The sequence below is a fragment of the Squalius cephalus genome (assembly GCF_949319135.1).
Source record: "Squalius cephalus genome assembly, chromosome: 1".
NCBI lineage: Eukaryota > Metazoa > Chordata > Actinopteri > Cypriniformes > Leuciscidae > Squalius > Squalius cephalus.
Genome location: NC_137122.1, coordinates 39564559 through 39580030, shown reverse-complemented (window position 1 = coordinate 39580030; position 15472 = coordinate 39564559). Strand labels below are relative to the sequence as shown.

Genomic DNA, 15472 nt, shown 5'->3' with positions numbered 1-15472 from the left:
TTTTAATATATTTAGAATGTTGTTCATTAGATTACAACTTATCTGCAATAGTGATTTCACTACATACTATGCAGTTTACAATAGGGATTATCATGGAAATTTTTAACACGAATACAACCTACCAAATCTGACTTCGAATACAACCTACCAAATCTGACTTCTTCACCACGGACAATTTAAACAACTTCCAGTTGTTGTTAATAATAATAATAACTACAGTATCTCAAGGTAATTCCCTGAATACTTACAATACAATACAATACTTCCCTGAAGTAAGGTTACAGCGTCCTGTCAAGAAGCTACTATCACTACCTCAATCACACGAGCACACAGGTCTTTAGCATCTATACACTCTCACCGTCCTTCTCAGGTGTACGCTGGTCCGACACAGGATCGTTAATAGTACATTAAGTAAAAATCAATGTCACTCAAGTCTTCTTCACTGTGATTTGTTCTGGTTACTGGTTATTGGTTTGTAATGATCTAAGCTAATCATATGACTGTTAGTTCTACTGTGTTAAGCACTTTTTGGGTACGTATAAATGGTCTTTGACCTGAGCATCCTTTGTCTGCACTTCTCTGTACATTTAATGTTGAAAATGCGCATTACATAAAATATTTCAGAACCTCTGACCACTGACATTCAACATTACAGATAAGCTTATTATTATTTTCACGTTTTGACCGACAACGAATAAATGGCGGATATTAAAATTGTACACTATTTTGCCAAAATATATTAAAACTAAAAATAAATCAGTAATTTTAAATGGTAGGCATTTAAGCATTAAGCAACATTAAAATGTACAGGATGAAAAATGGATATTCTTTTTGAGATTAGTTTTTTAGTAGTAAAAACTTTACCTTTGTCATCATCGAAGAACACTCACTTAACCCGATTGTAAGAATAGGGTAAATGAGCATAAATATTTAAATGTGCAATATCAAATGATACTGATAAAAAACCTCATTCTAAAGTCCTCTTCACAACAAGAAAGATAGAAAACTGTAACGTTTACTATATTGGCATCCATACGACGATTGATATGTCATCTGCCATCTTGAATGCTCAAGCCCTTTAAAATAGGGTGAATTCTGATTGGCTTTTAAATGTTTTATCCTTCATCAGCTGGAAAACAATTGTTCTGAAAGTAATTGCAATGATATTGCTCCTCTGCATCATTACCATTATAGCTGTGGTGTGGACGTCACTAATCTCATAGAATAAGAACAATTATTAAAACTTGGTGTGAAATATTGGCCAATAATGTTGTGCGTCTCTGGTGAATGATGTACAGATTGTCGAGTTCTCATCCTGGGAGATTTCTGAGAATCATGAAAAAAAAAAAAGTTCTACAAAAGAGTGCATGTTTATTTCAAAGGTTCTGAAAATGTACAACGCAGCTGGAATCTGAATGATTAAAGTAGAAAACAGAAGAGGAGGTTGTGTGGTGCTAGTCATCCTCATCAGAGGGAGGCTGGTCAGCAGCCGCCTGCTGTTTCTGCATCTTAGCCATGAGCTCTGAGGAAAAATACACCAAATAATGAGTTCCTTTATTCTCCATTTCATATTATACATGACATTAGTGAGTGAATTTATCAAGGCTCCAAGAGTTAATGACCAATTGGCCAAACATTGTCTAGTCATTTGTGATTAATGGAAAAGATAAGTACCTTTGGCCGGGTTGAAGACGCCATTGGTCTGCTGGTTACAAACATAGCAGCGCTTAGACTTGCGGTAGTGCTGGAGAGCACAGGCCTCGCAGAAGTAGTGCCGGCACCTGGTAAAACAAATTAGGAATAGGAATACTAGGAATACTATAAAATTAGGAATACTAGGTCTGCAGTCAAATATGTGGCTACAACATGCAAACACAATGTCAAACAAAAATATAGATATGATGTACACAGGCTAAAGCGTCAAAGTGTGGATTTGTGCCGTGGTAAGAACAGCATTTGCAATTCAAACTGGCCATGGCTTGATGTAGCACTTACTTTGTAATAATGGGGTTCTTAAAGGACTCTCTACAAATGAAACACTTGAAAGGAAGATCTTCCTCGTCGCTGCTCACTTCATAGTTCTCATCGTCTGCGAGATCAACAATACGTCAGAAAGCAAAACAAAAGAAGCAAAGTGTTTTCAAAGACCTGTACCTAAAGGTGGCTCACCGTTTGCCCCATATCTTCCTTCTTCGAGCTCTCGCTCAATCTGCCAGCCGTGCTTGTAGTCTGAGCGGTCATGCAGAAACTTACAGCTGTCTGAGGATAAAAGAAGACATGTTTGTTCCTGCAATGACATTTGTCATGGGTGTTAACATAAACCTCAAAAGAAAGGCAAAAACAGAGAGGAAACCGGTGGCTTACTAACCTCCAAACCCACAGAAGCCCGTCTCTTTGTAGTCTTTACAAATGTCAGGCTGGTAATCCCACCGGACTGTGGCCCTGAGGTGCTCAGGGGCTCTGATTGGCCCTTTCCTATCACATACAAGACATTGTGGATCAGTTCAAAGTTGTGTCAGCATATTTAGTCACAGCAAACAGGACCAGCATTTCTACGGACTCACCTGACCATACCAGATGAGGCGTTGCCCATGGTGGAATCTTTGGGTTTAATGTATTTATGATAGTTGTTGATGCCACGATAAATCTTATCATCATCTTTACCAGTCAACTCCTATAAATAAAATACAGACATACCACTGAATTAGGAGATTGTGCCTATTGTGCCCACCCAAACAATATCAATAACCATGCATCCTTAAAGTCAGTATGAAATGGAAATTCACCGTCTGTTTTCTAAAAGCATCTTAATGATCTTACTGTGAATGATTCACCTATGAATGTGTTTAATTTTTTGGTAACACTTTACAATAAGGTTCATTTATCACACATTAGTTAATGTATTAACTAACATGAACTAACCATGAGCAATACATTTGTTACTGTTTTTTGTTCATCTTTGTTAACGTTAGTTAATAAAAAATACAGCTGTTCATTGTTTGTTCATGTTAGTTCACAGTGCATTAACTAATGTTAACAAGATAGTATTAGTATAGTATTAGTAAATATTAAAGATTAACTAATGCTGTATAAGTGCAGTTCATTATTAGTTAATGTTAACTAATGAAGTTAACTAATGTTAACTAATGAACCTTATTGTAAAGTGTTACCAATTTTTTTTTACCTCATTATTTTTTATGTTTACATTTTAATATTAAAATGTCATAACTCATTCTTTCTGTGAAACGACAGACTTCTCTCTGGTGACATGTTGAACTTCACCTAATTGTGCCATTGTATGCACCAAATTTGAATATGCACATATTTAACATCACACAAATGAGATTCCAGAGCTGAGACTGAGAGGAAGAATTTCTGTGCATAATGACTTTTTGTTCCTCACACAAAGGTACTGTATCATTTTTGAGGACTTAAAATATAACACAAGTTGTGTATATTTATAATATGAAGAGTTCAGATGCAAAAACCTCTAAGTGCCATCTGAAATTTTCTTCTAGAATGATCATTTTTTATCAAGCTTGTTTATTTAAGTTCAGTAATTTCACTTAAATGGCAATTAATGGGTAATTTTCATTGCCATTTAAGTGAAATTACTGAACTTAAATATACAAGCTTCATAAAAATGATCATTCTAGAAGAAAATTTCAGATGGCACTTAGAGGTTTTTGCATCTGAACTCTTCATATATACTTTTATTGATCACTGTCTTTTTAAATTCATTTCAGTTTTAGAGAAACATTAACATCCTGCCTTACATCTCCTTTTGTGTTCAATACAAGAACATTTTGAAACAATATGAGGGTGAGTAGATGATGACCTTTTTTTGGGGCAAGTATCCCTTTAAAAGCAAGTTCATCATAATATCTGTTTATTGAGAGATTGTTTCCACTTGTTGTTATAGGCCATAGAGTTTTTGTTTTTTCCCCTAATATATTTATTCAATTATATAATTAGACAATTACTGTTCAGCAAAATGTATCAATTCTGCTGTGCTCCAATTTTTGAATGAGGTCCCGAAAAAACTGAGCTGATTTGATTCTTTTGTAGAGCTGAAATAGGTGTAATAATAATAACTGAAAATAATGAATTCCGATATGACAATTTTGCAATGCAGATGCTGTTTTTCTATTTACTGCTGTAAAGCTGCTTTGAAGATATGCGATATCTGTAAATGTAAAAATAGCTGTACAAATAATCAGTTATTAGATATCAAACCATACCTCTTTGTTTTTTGTAATATATATTAATATAATCCCCCGTACCTCTTGAATCTTCTGGCTGCGCTCAAAGATGGCCTGAGCATCTTTGTCCCTCTCTGTGTCCAACTCATAAACAGCAGTGGCCCCCATGTCATCTGGTCCCTCTGGTTTCTGCAACACACACACACACACACTGAATTACAAGAATCAAATATTTGGAATGGAATCAAATGAATAATTTGCATTCTTAAGGGTTTGCTATAAATCATAAGAAACCCCCAGGTGTAAACATCTGACAGACTCACCGCTGACCGAGTGGACTTGTACGCGACAGTGACACTCTTGTCTCCTTTCTCCTCTTCACTTTCACTTGACGAGACTGCTTCCTTCTCCACTTTCTTTGTCTATACGGTGGGATGTGCAGTATTTAACTTGCGGTTATGGCTTCAGAGTAAGTTAAACAGAGCGCTGCTTCGTAAAAGACTAAAATAATGCAGGTTTCATTAAACATTTTAAAATACCGACATACTTTCTGAATCATGGGGTTAGTAATAGCAGCTTTCTTCTTTCTGACCACAGCACTGCCTTCCTCGCCGCTACTTCTGTCTGATGGACACACAAAAACTGATTTAATACATCAGTTACTTGGTTGTAATCAGAATTACGTTGGGCATAAACATTGACTGAACAGACAGCTTACAGTATTGACTATGGAAAACTGATCAATCAATACATGCATTACCGAGGACTGAAGGGGAAATCAGCACAAAAATACCTTTATCGCTATCACTTGCATTTCTTTTCCGTGCAGAAAATTTCTTGTTTGATTTCTTAAAAAGAAACTTGCAGATTGTTTTAGGCTCTTCTGACTCCGCCATCTTTAACTACAAACATAAACCACAGAATAATATGCGGAACTTCAGTTATAGTGCCTCTTGTGTTTGGGAATGGGATGAATAATACAGTGCAAGTTAAGGGTGTATTGTACTGAACCAGAGATGGCCTTTCTGCTACTGTTATTAACGTTTCATGCATAAATATATTCACATTTTAATTAATAATGTTCAGATTTTATTGTTATGAAGTCTATTATTAGACGAACTGTCAGAGATATCTTGAAAGCATGTATAACTCAAATGTATGGCAGCTCGCTTTTATGATACAAACAATAACATTTAATCCTGAACTATATTCTTTACACCAGGTTTCAGACATTCTCAATGCCAATGTGTAAAATCTAAAAATATGATGTGGTATAGAAGTATATTATGCCCTCGTTGCAGACATTAGATTCTTTTGTCTATTGATTTCCTTTTGAGTTAAAAAAAATGTATTACTTGAATGAAATACAAAACATGCCTCTATACAAAACAAATTCAACAAATCCAAATAGCAGCTAAACATTCCTGATAGATAGATGCATGTATTTTAAGGATTTAAAGAAGATCACAAAATCTTTATTTAAAAGCAAGACACTGGAATCTAGCAGAGTATAAGCCATTATCCCCTGGTTTCACAGACAGGGCTTAAGACTAGTCCTAGACTAAAATGTAAGTCTGAGCTGTTTCCACTGAAATAAACTTGCACTGACTGATCTTAAAAATATATCAGTGCCTTTCTAGTTTTAAGATGCACATCGGTAATGGTTTTTTCTAAGCATGTTTATAAAAATTACTTAAATGTCCTAATTGATCTATGGTCTAATCCTGGCTTAGTCTAAGCCCTGTCTGTCTGTGAAACCGGGCCTATAAGTTCTTTGAATCTAGTCAGAGCATTATTTGGCAACACTTAACCACACCCCTGTCGTAAAGTACCAGTAGACGGGCAAAAGCGTCGTAAAATACCACAGTGGTTTACGGCCTCGCGCCATTTTAAGAGAGGAACGACTCGTTCAGCTTGGTGAGAGAACACGTTGGGTATTGTGTTGACCGAAATACAGAAAAATACTAAAGGGGTTTAAGAAATTCATGCACGAAGATTCCCCCCAGAAACACGCCGAGGTTATTGGGCTAAAATCGGAGGTTTCGTCGGAACCGGATGAGAAGTTGAGGTAATTCGCTATTGGAGGCCGCCCGTGGAAACGTTGGCGATCTCTGATCTGATCAGTAGACTTACGTTACTGACCCTAACCAGGATTGAGCTTTGCTTTACACGCGTGTAACAAAACGTGCACTACCATTACTTGTGTGATTCGTTCCGGTTTGTTTATTTGTATATTACATACCTGATAATGACGAAGCTGATTATTCAAGCATTTATGGAAAGCAAATATGGGGATGTTTGTTTGCCCGAAGCTAGCCGAGCTAGCTGGTACTGCTAGCTGCTAACTTTAAGAACCTCGTTTAGGGGGTGTTTCCTTATTGATACAGATACTTGGACGCCACATTTTCATTTAAAATTTACCAACGTCTAATTTGTCCGTGCTGTGTTTTCGACCGATCCTGTAGTAAGTTAGCTGAAATCTCCTCTAACTTCTCAATCGTTTACCCACCGTAACTGCTTAGATAAAGTATGCAGGGCTTCTGTTAAGGGTTGTTCTGGGTTTTAATTGAATTGTTTTTAATTTCTCTTTTCTAGGTGAACAATGACTCAGTTTCTTCCGCCGAACCTGCTGGCATTGTTTGCCCCGCGGGACCCGATACCTTTCCTGACTCAACTCGAGAAACTTCCCCACGAGAAACACCACAACCAGCCCTACTGCGGAATTGCCCCTTTTATCCGGCATTTTGAGGTGCTTTTTGCAGTGCTATATTATATAAAATATTTTTTAAATAGGTTTTTGTTTTTTGACTGCTAGTAAAGATTACAGATCAAGTGTTCTAATCAGACGATTGTTGTATGCATGATGCAAATTACTTAAGATATTTTGTGGCAATATCTAATGTTATTTTTGTTACCCACTGTTGGTTAGGACCCCAGAGATGCTCCGCCACCAACAAGAGCAGAGACGCGGGATGAGAGGTTGGAGAGGAAGGTGAGGAAGTCTTTTAATTAATAACTTTTTACGTTTCTGTGGGAATTTCACTGATGTTGTTTACCCATGCTGAATGGCTTTTAAATTCACAGACCTTCATTCAGAAGGATTTCAATTAGGTTATTATGAGTTGAGGATGGCAAACATTTTATCTTTGAAAAGCTTCAGTGGAAGAATGACTTTGTCAGTAGGATAATCTTTTTAGTACACTTATGAACAATGTTCACGTATTTCTAGAAAATGACAACAAAGGTGATTTTTGTGTGTATATGTGTGTATATATGTATGTGTTAATATTTGTATGTAATATGGTCCATTGTTATTTCAATTCCAGAGAAGAGAGAAGATGGAAAGGAGGCAAGTTGTGGTGGAAACAGAACTGAAGCTATGTAAGTATCTGAAATGAAGTAAAACGCTGAAACACACTGTATTATAAAACCTTATCAATTGTTTCTTGTATCTCCACAGGGGACCCACATAATGATACTAATGCTCAAGGAGATGCTTTTAAAACCTTGTTTGTTGCTCGAATTGTGAGTGTTTTTGTTTTATATATGGGCTTGTACACAAGAATTAAAATATTTTGAGATCTTGTCCTGAAAATGTTAATCTTATGTGTTCTGTTCTTGCAGAATTATGACACCACAGAGTCCAAACTACGGCGTGAGTTTGAAGTCTATGGTCCTATCAAACGGGTAAGTTGTTGAATATGTACATTTCTCCACTTTTCTTTCTTTTTTTTTTTTTTTTAACCCCACAGGCTCATCCTTTAATGTTTTTGCCTTTAATTAGATCTACATTGTGTACAACAAGAAAACTGGAAAACCAAGAGGCTATGCGTTCATTGAATATGAACACGAGAGAGACATGCACTGTGAGTAACCAAGACATCTCGTTCTTCTTTAAACTCCTTAAATTACTTGGAAATACTACACCATCTTTTACTGCAATGTAAAAAGGCATTCATTGTCTTCTCATGAACTATTTTTATTTGAAGCATCAAATGATGTTGGTCATAGTCCATCTATTTAGATTTTTTCTTTTCTGCCAGTGTCACCACAAATTTAGAATTAGCCAACCAATCAAAAATGTACAATCATATGAGAATGTGTACCTCTGTCATGTTATAAAACTCCATTTTGTGTGTGTGTGTGTGCGCGCTTGTATGATGGCTTGTCAACCCTATCATATCTGTGTTCGTAGTATATTCCTGTTTTTTTTACCCCGTGTGTGTGTTGCATCTGTGTGAGTGTGACGGTGCAGCACATGTGGGTGAAGAGCGGAGTGTGGCTGTGCGTTAGCCCAACACACATTCTGATGAATGTTGCCACTCTATGGCATCTCTGTAATGTTTAGGCAGTGTGACATAGCAGTGTGTTTCCGGACGGAGCGGTGATGGTAAGCTAAAGGCTAAGGCTGTCTGTAGTGAAAAAGGTGACCCATATACTTACACACCTGTTCATGTCTGGTGCACAAACAGCCGTTAATATCAAGGCTTTTTATACCTCAGTTCACACAGGGGCCTTTATGATTGAAGTGTTGCGGAGCGAGTCAATGCTTTCTATTAATTGTGTGTTGTTCTCATTGCTACTGCAGCCGCCTATCTCTGATGGCTATTGGCCAGAGCTGGCTTGCAGATCATGATGATGGTTTTGATACATCTACACCCTACTACCACAGCTCAGTATATGGTTGGTATGATGGGTTTGTATGATGGGTAAGATTTCTTTACACCCCTCATCTAATTTTAGTTGATAGGTGTACCAAATCACTTCTCATCTGCCCCATTTTAGGGCTAAATATAGGGCTGCCAGTTGTTATTGACTGTGGCTTGGGCCAGTTATAGTGAGTGCGAGCCTGTCATTAATCTCTTCTATTAAAGCCATTGTACTACTAATGTGGTTGTACCCTGCAAGATTTAGATCGTGCAGTATTGGTTACACTTGAAACCGAACTTTGTTGTAAAGAGAACCTGTTTGTTACATTACAACACACAATTGCCGTGTTAAAGTGGATGGTGGTCTCGTTGTTCGATATTAAAATATAGATGCATTTATTTTGCACACATAGTTAAAAATCTCTCCATAAGTTTGGGTAATCCCTGCCATAAAAGTGCAGTTACATTTACAGTTTAAGTGAATTTTTGCTGAGGAAATCCAGTCATTTCAATAGTAATCCATGTGATGTAGAATTCTGCATTTCAGGTGGGTAGAAGATTTACCCATGCAGATTTTGCGTAGGGTTCAAGTTGGTCATGTAGATTTGGCATGTTGGAAAAACAGAAAGCTGCTTGGTTTGATACTTAGTTACACTATAAACAATTTGACAGTGGATATTTTTACCTGCAACATTTTGTGCTAATGTGATTGCACCTTAACACTGTTGCTATGCAACAACTAGAAGAAAATGATCTGCTCTTGTGTTGTCCAGTGACAATGTGAACGTGTCTCACGTTATTGCTATAACTTGCTATATTGCCAATCGTTACTATATCAAATAAGCCAGGACCTTAACTTTTCTATAATGTAAATAATGGCACAAAGACTCATTTGGTAATGCGTTTTTATTTAAATAAAAATTCATAGTGTGTGTAGGCACTATATTTGCTGAAATGGTGGTGTTGGCTTTAATAGAATAGGTTAACTAAGGACTTTGGATATTTAAATCACTGCACGGAACCTAATTACATTTAAAGATTCTTATTGCCATGGATTCACCTTGTAGCGCATCAATGGTTAAATTCAGTCCCAGAGTTCCTCTGTGAGACACTTGATCCATAGGCCTCAGAAATGTCTATTTAGGTTAAGTGAGGAGCTGCAACCTTTCCTGTGACTTTCCTTGTGTCCAAACTGGCTATTTACCACTATTTACAAAGCTCTTAATGGGCTGGAAAAAATGACATGGATACAACCAATAAAATAAGAATTATCTTTACTTTTCTTAACACATGTTAAGGGTTTATACAATTTAGGTTCCTAATACGCATTTTTCTCAATCTGATTTTTAAAAAATATATATATTTCCTTTAAATTCACTTGCAAGGCCCTGTAGAATCGTAAAGAATTTAAACTAAATGGAAAAACTGATCTGAGAGATTTTATGGATATAAGGGTGGTTGGTAAGCCCCTCTTGTTGGTTAGGTAGGTGAGGGTTGTGGTAAGGCCCTCTGTTAACTGTTAAATGAGGGTGGATGGTAAGGCCCTCTTGTTGGGTAGGTGCGCTGAGGGTGTTTGGTAAGCCCCTCTAGTTTGGTATGGTAGTCTGAGGGTTGTTGGTAAGGCCCTCTGGATGAGATGTCAGGACAGATGTGTGCGAAATAACTTGAGGGTTTGATGGTAAGGCCCTCATGATGGGTTTCAACTGAACGCCGTCGACAGTGCAGACCAGAATAGCTTCGTGGATTTCATCGTATCCCTTGTTGATGGATTGGATCCCTAATTCCTTGGTTCAAGGTTGTCCAGTTTTGATTTAAAAAAAAAATTGTATTAAATGTACTGAAAGACATTTTGATTCGAGGCTGCTGGAATCGCCAGGCTACATTTCCGTGGGGTGTTCCATCAAGGACTTCATCCTTGGCCAGGTGTTATGGTAAGATAGCATCTCCAGGTAATGTGGTAAGACTGAGATAATGACTAAATACTTAAGGGCTTAGACTTATCTTAGACCAGCAGAAGGAAAAGACCTAAGGGTATTGGCCATATTGAAGTGTGGGAATTGTGTAACTTTCTTAAAAGCTGTACTTCTAGCATACCCATTATTTATAATGTATAGAAGCTAGAAGTAAAGCTCTGCCAATTTTTTTCCTCCCCTTTGGTCTACCGTGATGTGAGCGTAAATGGTGCTTTAATGCTCATAGAAATTCTGTATGAGTGTGAATGAATGTTTGAGAGATTTTGGAGAATGGAAAGAGTGGCTTTTAGTGTAACTGTATTCACTAAGTGCCTTTTTTTTCTTGTGGCTTTCTATCAAGATTTAATGAGAATAAAATGGCGTTAATGGGCAGTTTAATGTGGATCACACTTAATATGGAGATGATTAGTTGTCCAAGCTGTTGAGTACAATGCTTTTGTTTTTGCGATCCACATTGCACTGTTAGAACTGCCTTAAATTTTATGTGTCAGTTTTAAGGTCTACCTTAGCACTTAAATGTTACTTCATATTTCTTTCTGAATACCAGAGAGATGGCATTTTGCCTGAATATTACATAGTTTTTAGAAAGCACATGTTTTAGTGTCTTTTAAACTCTAAAGGCAGGCATACACTGCACGAGTTCAGACACTCAGGAGGTTGTGCGCCATTGCACATGTTATGAGTTTAATTTGATAATCGTGTCAAAGTAACTGGTACACTGCACGACTGTACTGCACTATGAGCCGGCGGCAATCATATGAGCTTTCATGCTTAACACAGAGATTCTGGTGCATGTTGCTGCTATACCTTCAGATAGAAAAAAGACCCAAAATAAAAAGACGAATGTGCAAATGATTTGGTAAAAAGCAAACAGCACAGCCATTCCTTTGACAAATACATTCTAGTTTGTTGAGTGTATGCACTGTAGGGTTGCATCCACTGGGCTATAATAATATTGATAGATCTAGCCTATGTGATGTGGTTGTGTATGATTTGGCAATAAGGGACAGCCTATACAAAAGGTAAAATTGGGCTGACTCACCCAATTGTTGAGTGTTTCAAACAATTATCGGGTTGTCTGGAGGTGCTCGTAGAGTTCTCTGCTCGTAATTCCTCACACAGTGCGAGCCGTGACAATACGAGCATCAGCAATTTCCAAGCGATTTCTCCCGAGAGAAGAAAAATCGCCTGTGAGATCGTACGACATCAAAAATCGTACCGTGTGCGCCCAGCTTAAGTGGTATCTGGACTTTTTATCTTCAGTACTGAGAATTTAGATGCCACTGCAATGTTCTCACATTCCGTGATACGTTACACTTAAATTTAAGGTATTTGGCATATTATTATTCTGCAACTTGCAATATTCAGTTTAGTTTTTATGTTAACTGCTGAAATAGCATATGGATCATGAATTCATATCATACAGGCTATTTCTTATAAAAGCATTATTGTGCTTTGGAATTATTTTAAGGAATGCAGACTGGAAAATCTGCTTAAATCTATAATCCAAATCATGAACTTCAGTAATTTACTAAATGCTTTTTTAAAATACAGGCAATGTTTTTGTGATATTTGTTAATGCGTGTCTCAATCCATGCGAGATATCATTAACTAAAACTAAGGTAGAAGATAGCCATTTTATAGTTTTTTTTTTTTTTTTTTTTTTTTTTTGGAGCTCATAGCAGAATTGTCAGTTTATCTCATTCCTGGTGTCTTATCAATTCAGAGGTAAGCGTGTGTCTTCAAATAGCTTAATGTTTTTAATGGAGTTCATCCCAAATTCAAGGTATGTAGTAGGAAATACTGTTGTGTGTATTCTTGTTTTCTCATTGTCCACCTCTTTCTTTCTTTTTACTCTTTATTCTCTTCATTCCTCAATCTCCGCTTTTCTATTGCTCGTCTATCAACTCTACTAGCTGCCTACAAGCATGCGGATGGCAAAAAGATTGATGGACGTAGAGTACTTGTTGATGTTGAAAGAGGACGAACGGTCAAAGGATGGCACCCCCGACGACTCGGTAAGCACTTTTTCCTAAGTGTTCTTTTCCCAGGCCAGGGGCTGGTTTCACAAAGCTATTTTAGACCGGTCTATAGTGTTAGACAAGTCTAAAATTTGCTCATAGACAGTCTAATGCAAGTTAGACTGTTTCACAAAAATAAAGACTGACTTAATTTAGACTAAAAAAATTAGACACCTTACCCCCAGGCTAACTGAGGTCTAAGACTCTATGTTACCTTGGCAACCAGCAGTAACAATCAGTTACAAACTGCCAAAAGAAAAGGGAAAATGGCTCATAATTTAAACATTTCTTCTTGTTACTAACATTACATTCCCAAGTAAAATGTCCTTGTAACTGTTAGGGCCGTTACATAGTCAACGCGAGCAACGATCGACGCGCTCCCTTTCATACGCAAGCGTCACGGGCGATGCGTGAAATGCAATACACCGTGACTGTTCAACTGTCTATTTCGCTTCAAACGCTCGCCTTGGACGCGCGAGTGGATTCAAAATGTTCAAGCGTCGAACTAGACGCGATAGACGCGAATTTGCCGCTCTATTCGCATTTGGTGTGAACGCTGCATAATAACAGGCTGCGATGTCAAGATTGCAATGCTGGAATGTGTGTGTGTATGTCAGAGAGAGAGATGGCACGGGCGCGATCGAACAGTGGAAACATAAAAACATACTCCGTCATTATACTCCTCCAACAAACACATATTTTCCGCTGGGGTAAACTGCACTGAACGGTTGAGTGCGCTTACTCGATCCGCCATGTTTTTTGTTTTGAAAAGTGTCTTATTTTACCCAGAATGCATTGCAGTGTAGTCCTACTTAAGATTGTCAGAGTCTTCAGTGCTTTGTGCAACGGTCTGATCTAGATGTCTATCCATAGTCTAAGCCATAGTCAAAGTCTATCTTTGTGAAACCGGCCCCAGGGGTGTCCAATGCTGTTCCTGGAGGGCCAATGTCCTGTAGCCTGCCTCAACACTTGCCTGGATGTTTCTAGTAATCCAAAATACATTGATTAGCTTGTTCAGGAGTGTTTTGTTTTAGGGTTGATAAAACAACTCTGCATGACAGTCAGTCTTGAGTTCCAGAGTTGCCCACCCCTGGTAAAGATGGTATGGTTGGGATAGCAAGTGTTAATACTTCACATCATCAATATACATGCATTTTATTATCCAGGTGGAGGTCTTGGAGGTACAAGGCGAGGAGGAGCAGATGTCAACATCAAGCACTCTGGCAGAGATGACACCTCCCGTTATGATGACCGACCAATTGGAAGGTAAGTTGCGTGGAGCATAGTTGTGTTTTAGTGTTTTAGCTTTCAGTCCTTACCTCTATTGTCTATTATTCTGCAGTGACCGTGATCGGGATCGTGGCGAACGCAGGGAACGCAGTCGCGAGCGCGACCGAGACAAGGAGCGTGGGGAGCGTGGAGAGCGCCGCCGCTCTCGATCCCGGGAGAGACGCAGACGCACCAGATCTCGTGAGCGTGAAAGGGCCCTTGTGGTTCCGGGGGAGGAGACTGGGGGCGGCAGCCGACGTCGAGACAGAGAAAGAGACAGAGGTGTCGCCGGAGACAGCCGAGAGAGGAGTAGAGACCGGGATAGAGAAAGAGACCGCAAGAGGAGAAGCAGGAGCAGGGATAGAAAGAGAGAGAGGGAAAGAGGCAAGGGTGCAGAAGGAGGAGAGGAAGGCATGGGTGGGCTAGTTGACGGAATGATTCCAGAAGGGGGAGAGAGGGGTATGGAGGACCCCCTGGGTAGTGAACCAGGACGAGGTGAGGAGGGAGGGCCTGAAGGAGAGGAGAGAGGGAGGGATCGAGACAAAGACAGGGAAAGAGACCGCGATAGGAAGCGCAGCCATAGAGATAAAGATAGAGACAGGGATCGTGAGAGAAGGCGAGATAGGGATAGAGATCGTGAACACAAACGGGACCGGGGTGATCGGGACCGTGGGGACCGGAGGGAAGATAGACATGTATCCTCCTCAGGAGATCAAGAAGGTTTGGGTAACGGAGGTGAGGGGGGTGAAGAGCCAGTGCCTCCACAATCAGAAGAAGGTTCACAGGATGGGATGAGGATGATGATGATGGATCAGGATTCCATACAGTCAGGAGAGGGCTATGCCTCCAATGAGAATGGGTACAGGATGGAGGGCCAGGGTGACGAGTACTGAAAGTGCCACTGTTGTGTGAATGATCCAAGGTTATCCAGTTGTAATGTTGATTTGATTCACAAATATCCTCAACCGTTATTTAATGCCTACACCCTCCTTTGCTTGCACTATGTCCACAGTGTGTGAGTATTATACTGTACTACCAACAGCTATCACTGAGAGAGCTTAGTGTCTCCCTGGTAAGAAGCGTACTTTTGTTAAATAAAAAGATTATGTAGCTGAACTGTGAGGTTTTTTTATTTTAGTTTTAGCTTGTTTAAATTATATCTGGGGCTTTGTTTGCATAAAACACCTAATAACTAGCCTTATGATGCATTTGAATTCCCTGTTATAACATCAACTAAGTATCAATTGACCGCGTTTGCTGGGACGAGGTCTCTTGACTGAAGTACTGTATCTATTTTACGGTGTAGTTTCAGTAAGCGATGGGTAATTGATGGTTTAAAACGTTTCTGTACATTGTTC

At 38.7% G+C, this 15472-nt stretch overlaps 2 protein-coding genes across 3 annotated transcripts; one reads left to right on the top strand and one right to left on the bottom strand.

Annotated features, from left to right (window-relative positions):
* Positions 1 to 4: 4 nt before the first annotated feature.
* rnf113a (ring finger protein 113A) lies at positions 5 to 5137 on the bottom strand. Its single transcript, XM_079859145.1, has 10 exons — positions 4996 to 5137; positions 4750 to 4826; positions 4526 to 4624; positions 4284 to 4391; positions 2565 to 2674; positions 2369 to 2475; positions 2170 to 2259; positions 1996 to 2089; positions 1675 to 1781; positions 5 to 1522 (listed from the first exon to the last, which is right to left on the bottom strand). Exons 1-10 carry the CDS (start codon positions 5096 to 5098, stop codon positions 1455 to 1457), a joined length of 963 nt encoding a protein of 320 aa, XP_079715271.1. The 5' UTR covers positions 5099 to 5137; the 3' UTR covers positions 5 to 1454.
* Positions 5138 to 6080: 943 nt separating this feature from the next.
* Positions 6081 to 15351, top strand: snrnp70 (small nuclear ribonucleoprotein 70 (U1)). Of its 2 annotated transcripts, none has more exons than XM_079858340.1 (10): positions 6081 to 6119; positions 6798 to 6951; positions 7132 to 7194; positions 7529 to 7583; positions 7663 to 7727; positions 7827 to 7889; positions 7987 to 8068; positions 12741 to 12842; positions 14012 to 14111; positions 14188 to 15351. In XM_079858340.1, exons 2-10 carry the CDS (start codon positions 6805 to 6807, stop codon positions 15005 to 15007), a joined length of 1497 nt encoding a protein of 498 aa, XP_079714466.1. In that variant the 5' UTR covers positions 6081 to 6119; positions 6798 to 6804; the 3' UTR covers positions 15008 to 15351. The 2 variants fall into 2 exon arrangements, with proteins under 2 accessions (XP_079714466.1, XP_079714465.1); XM_079858339.1 differs by having other exon boundaries at positions 6086 to 6270.
* Positions 15352 to 15472: the final 121 nt, after the last annotated feature.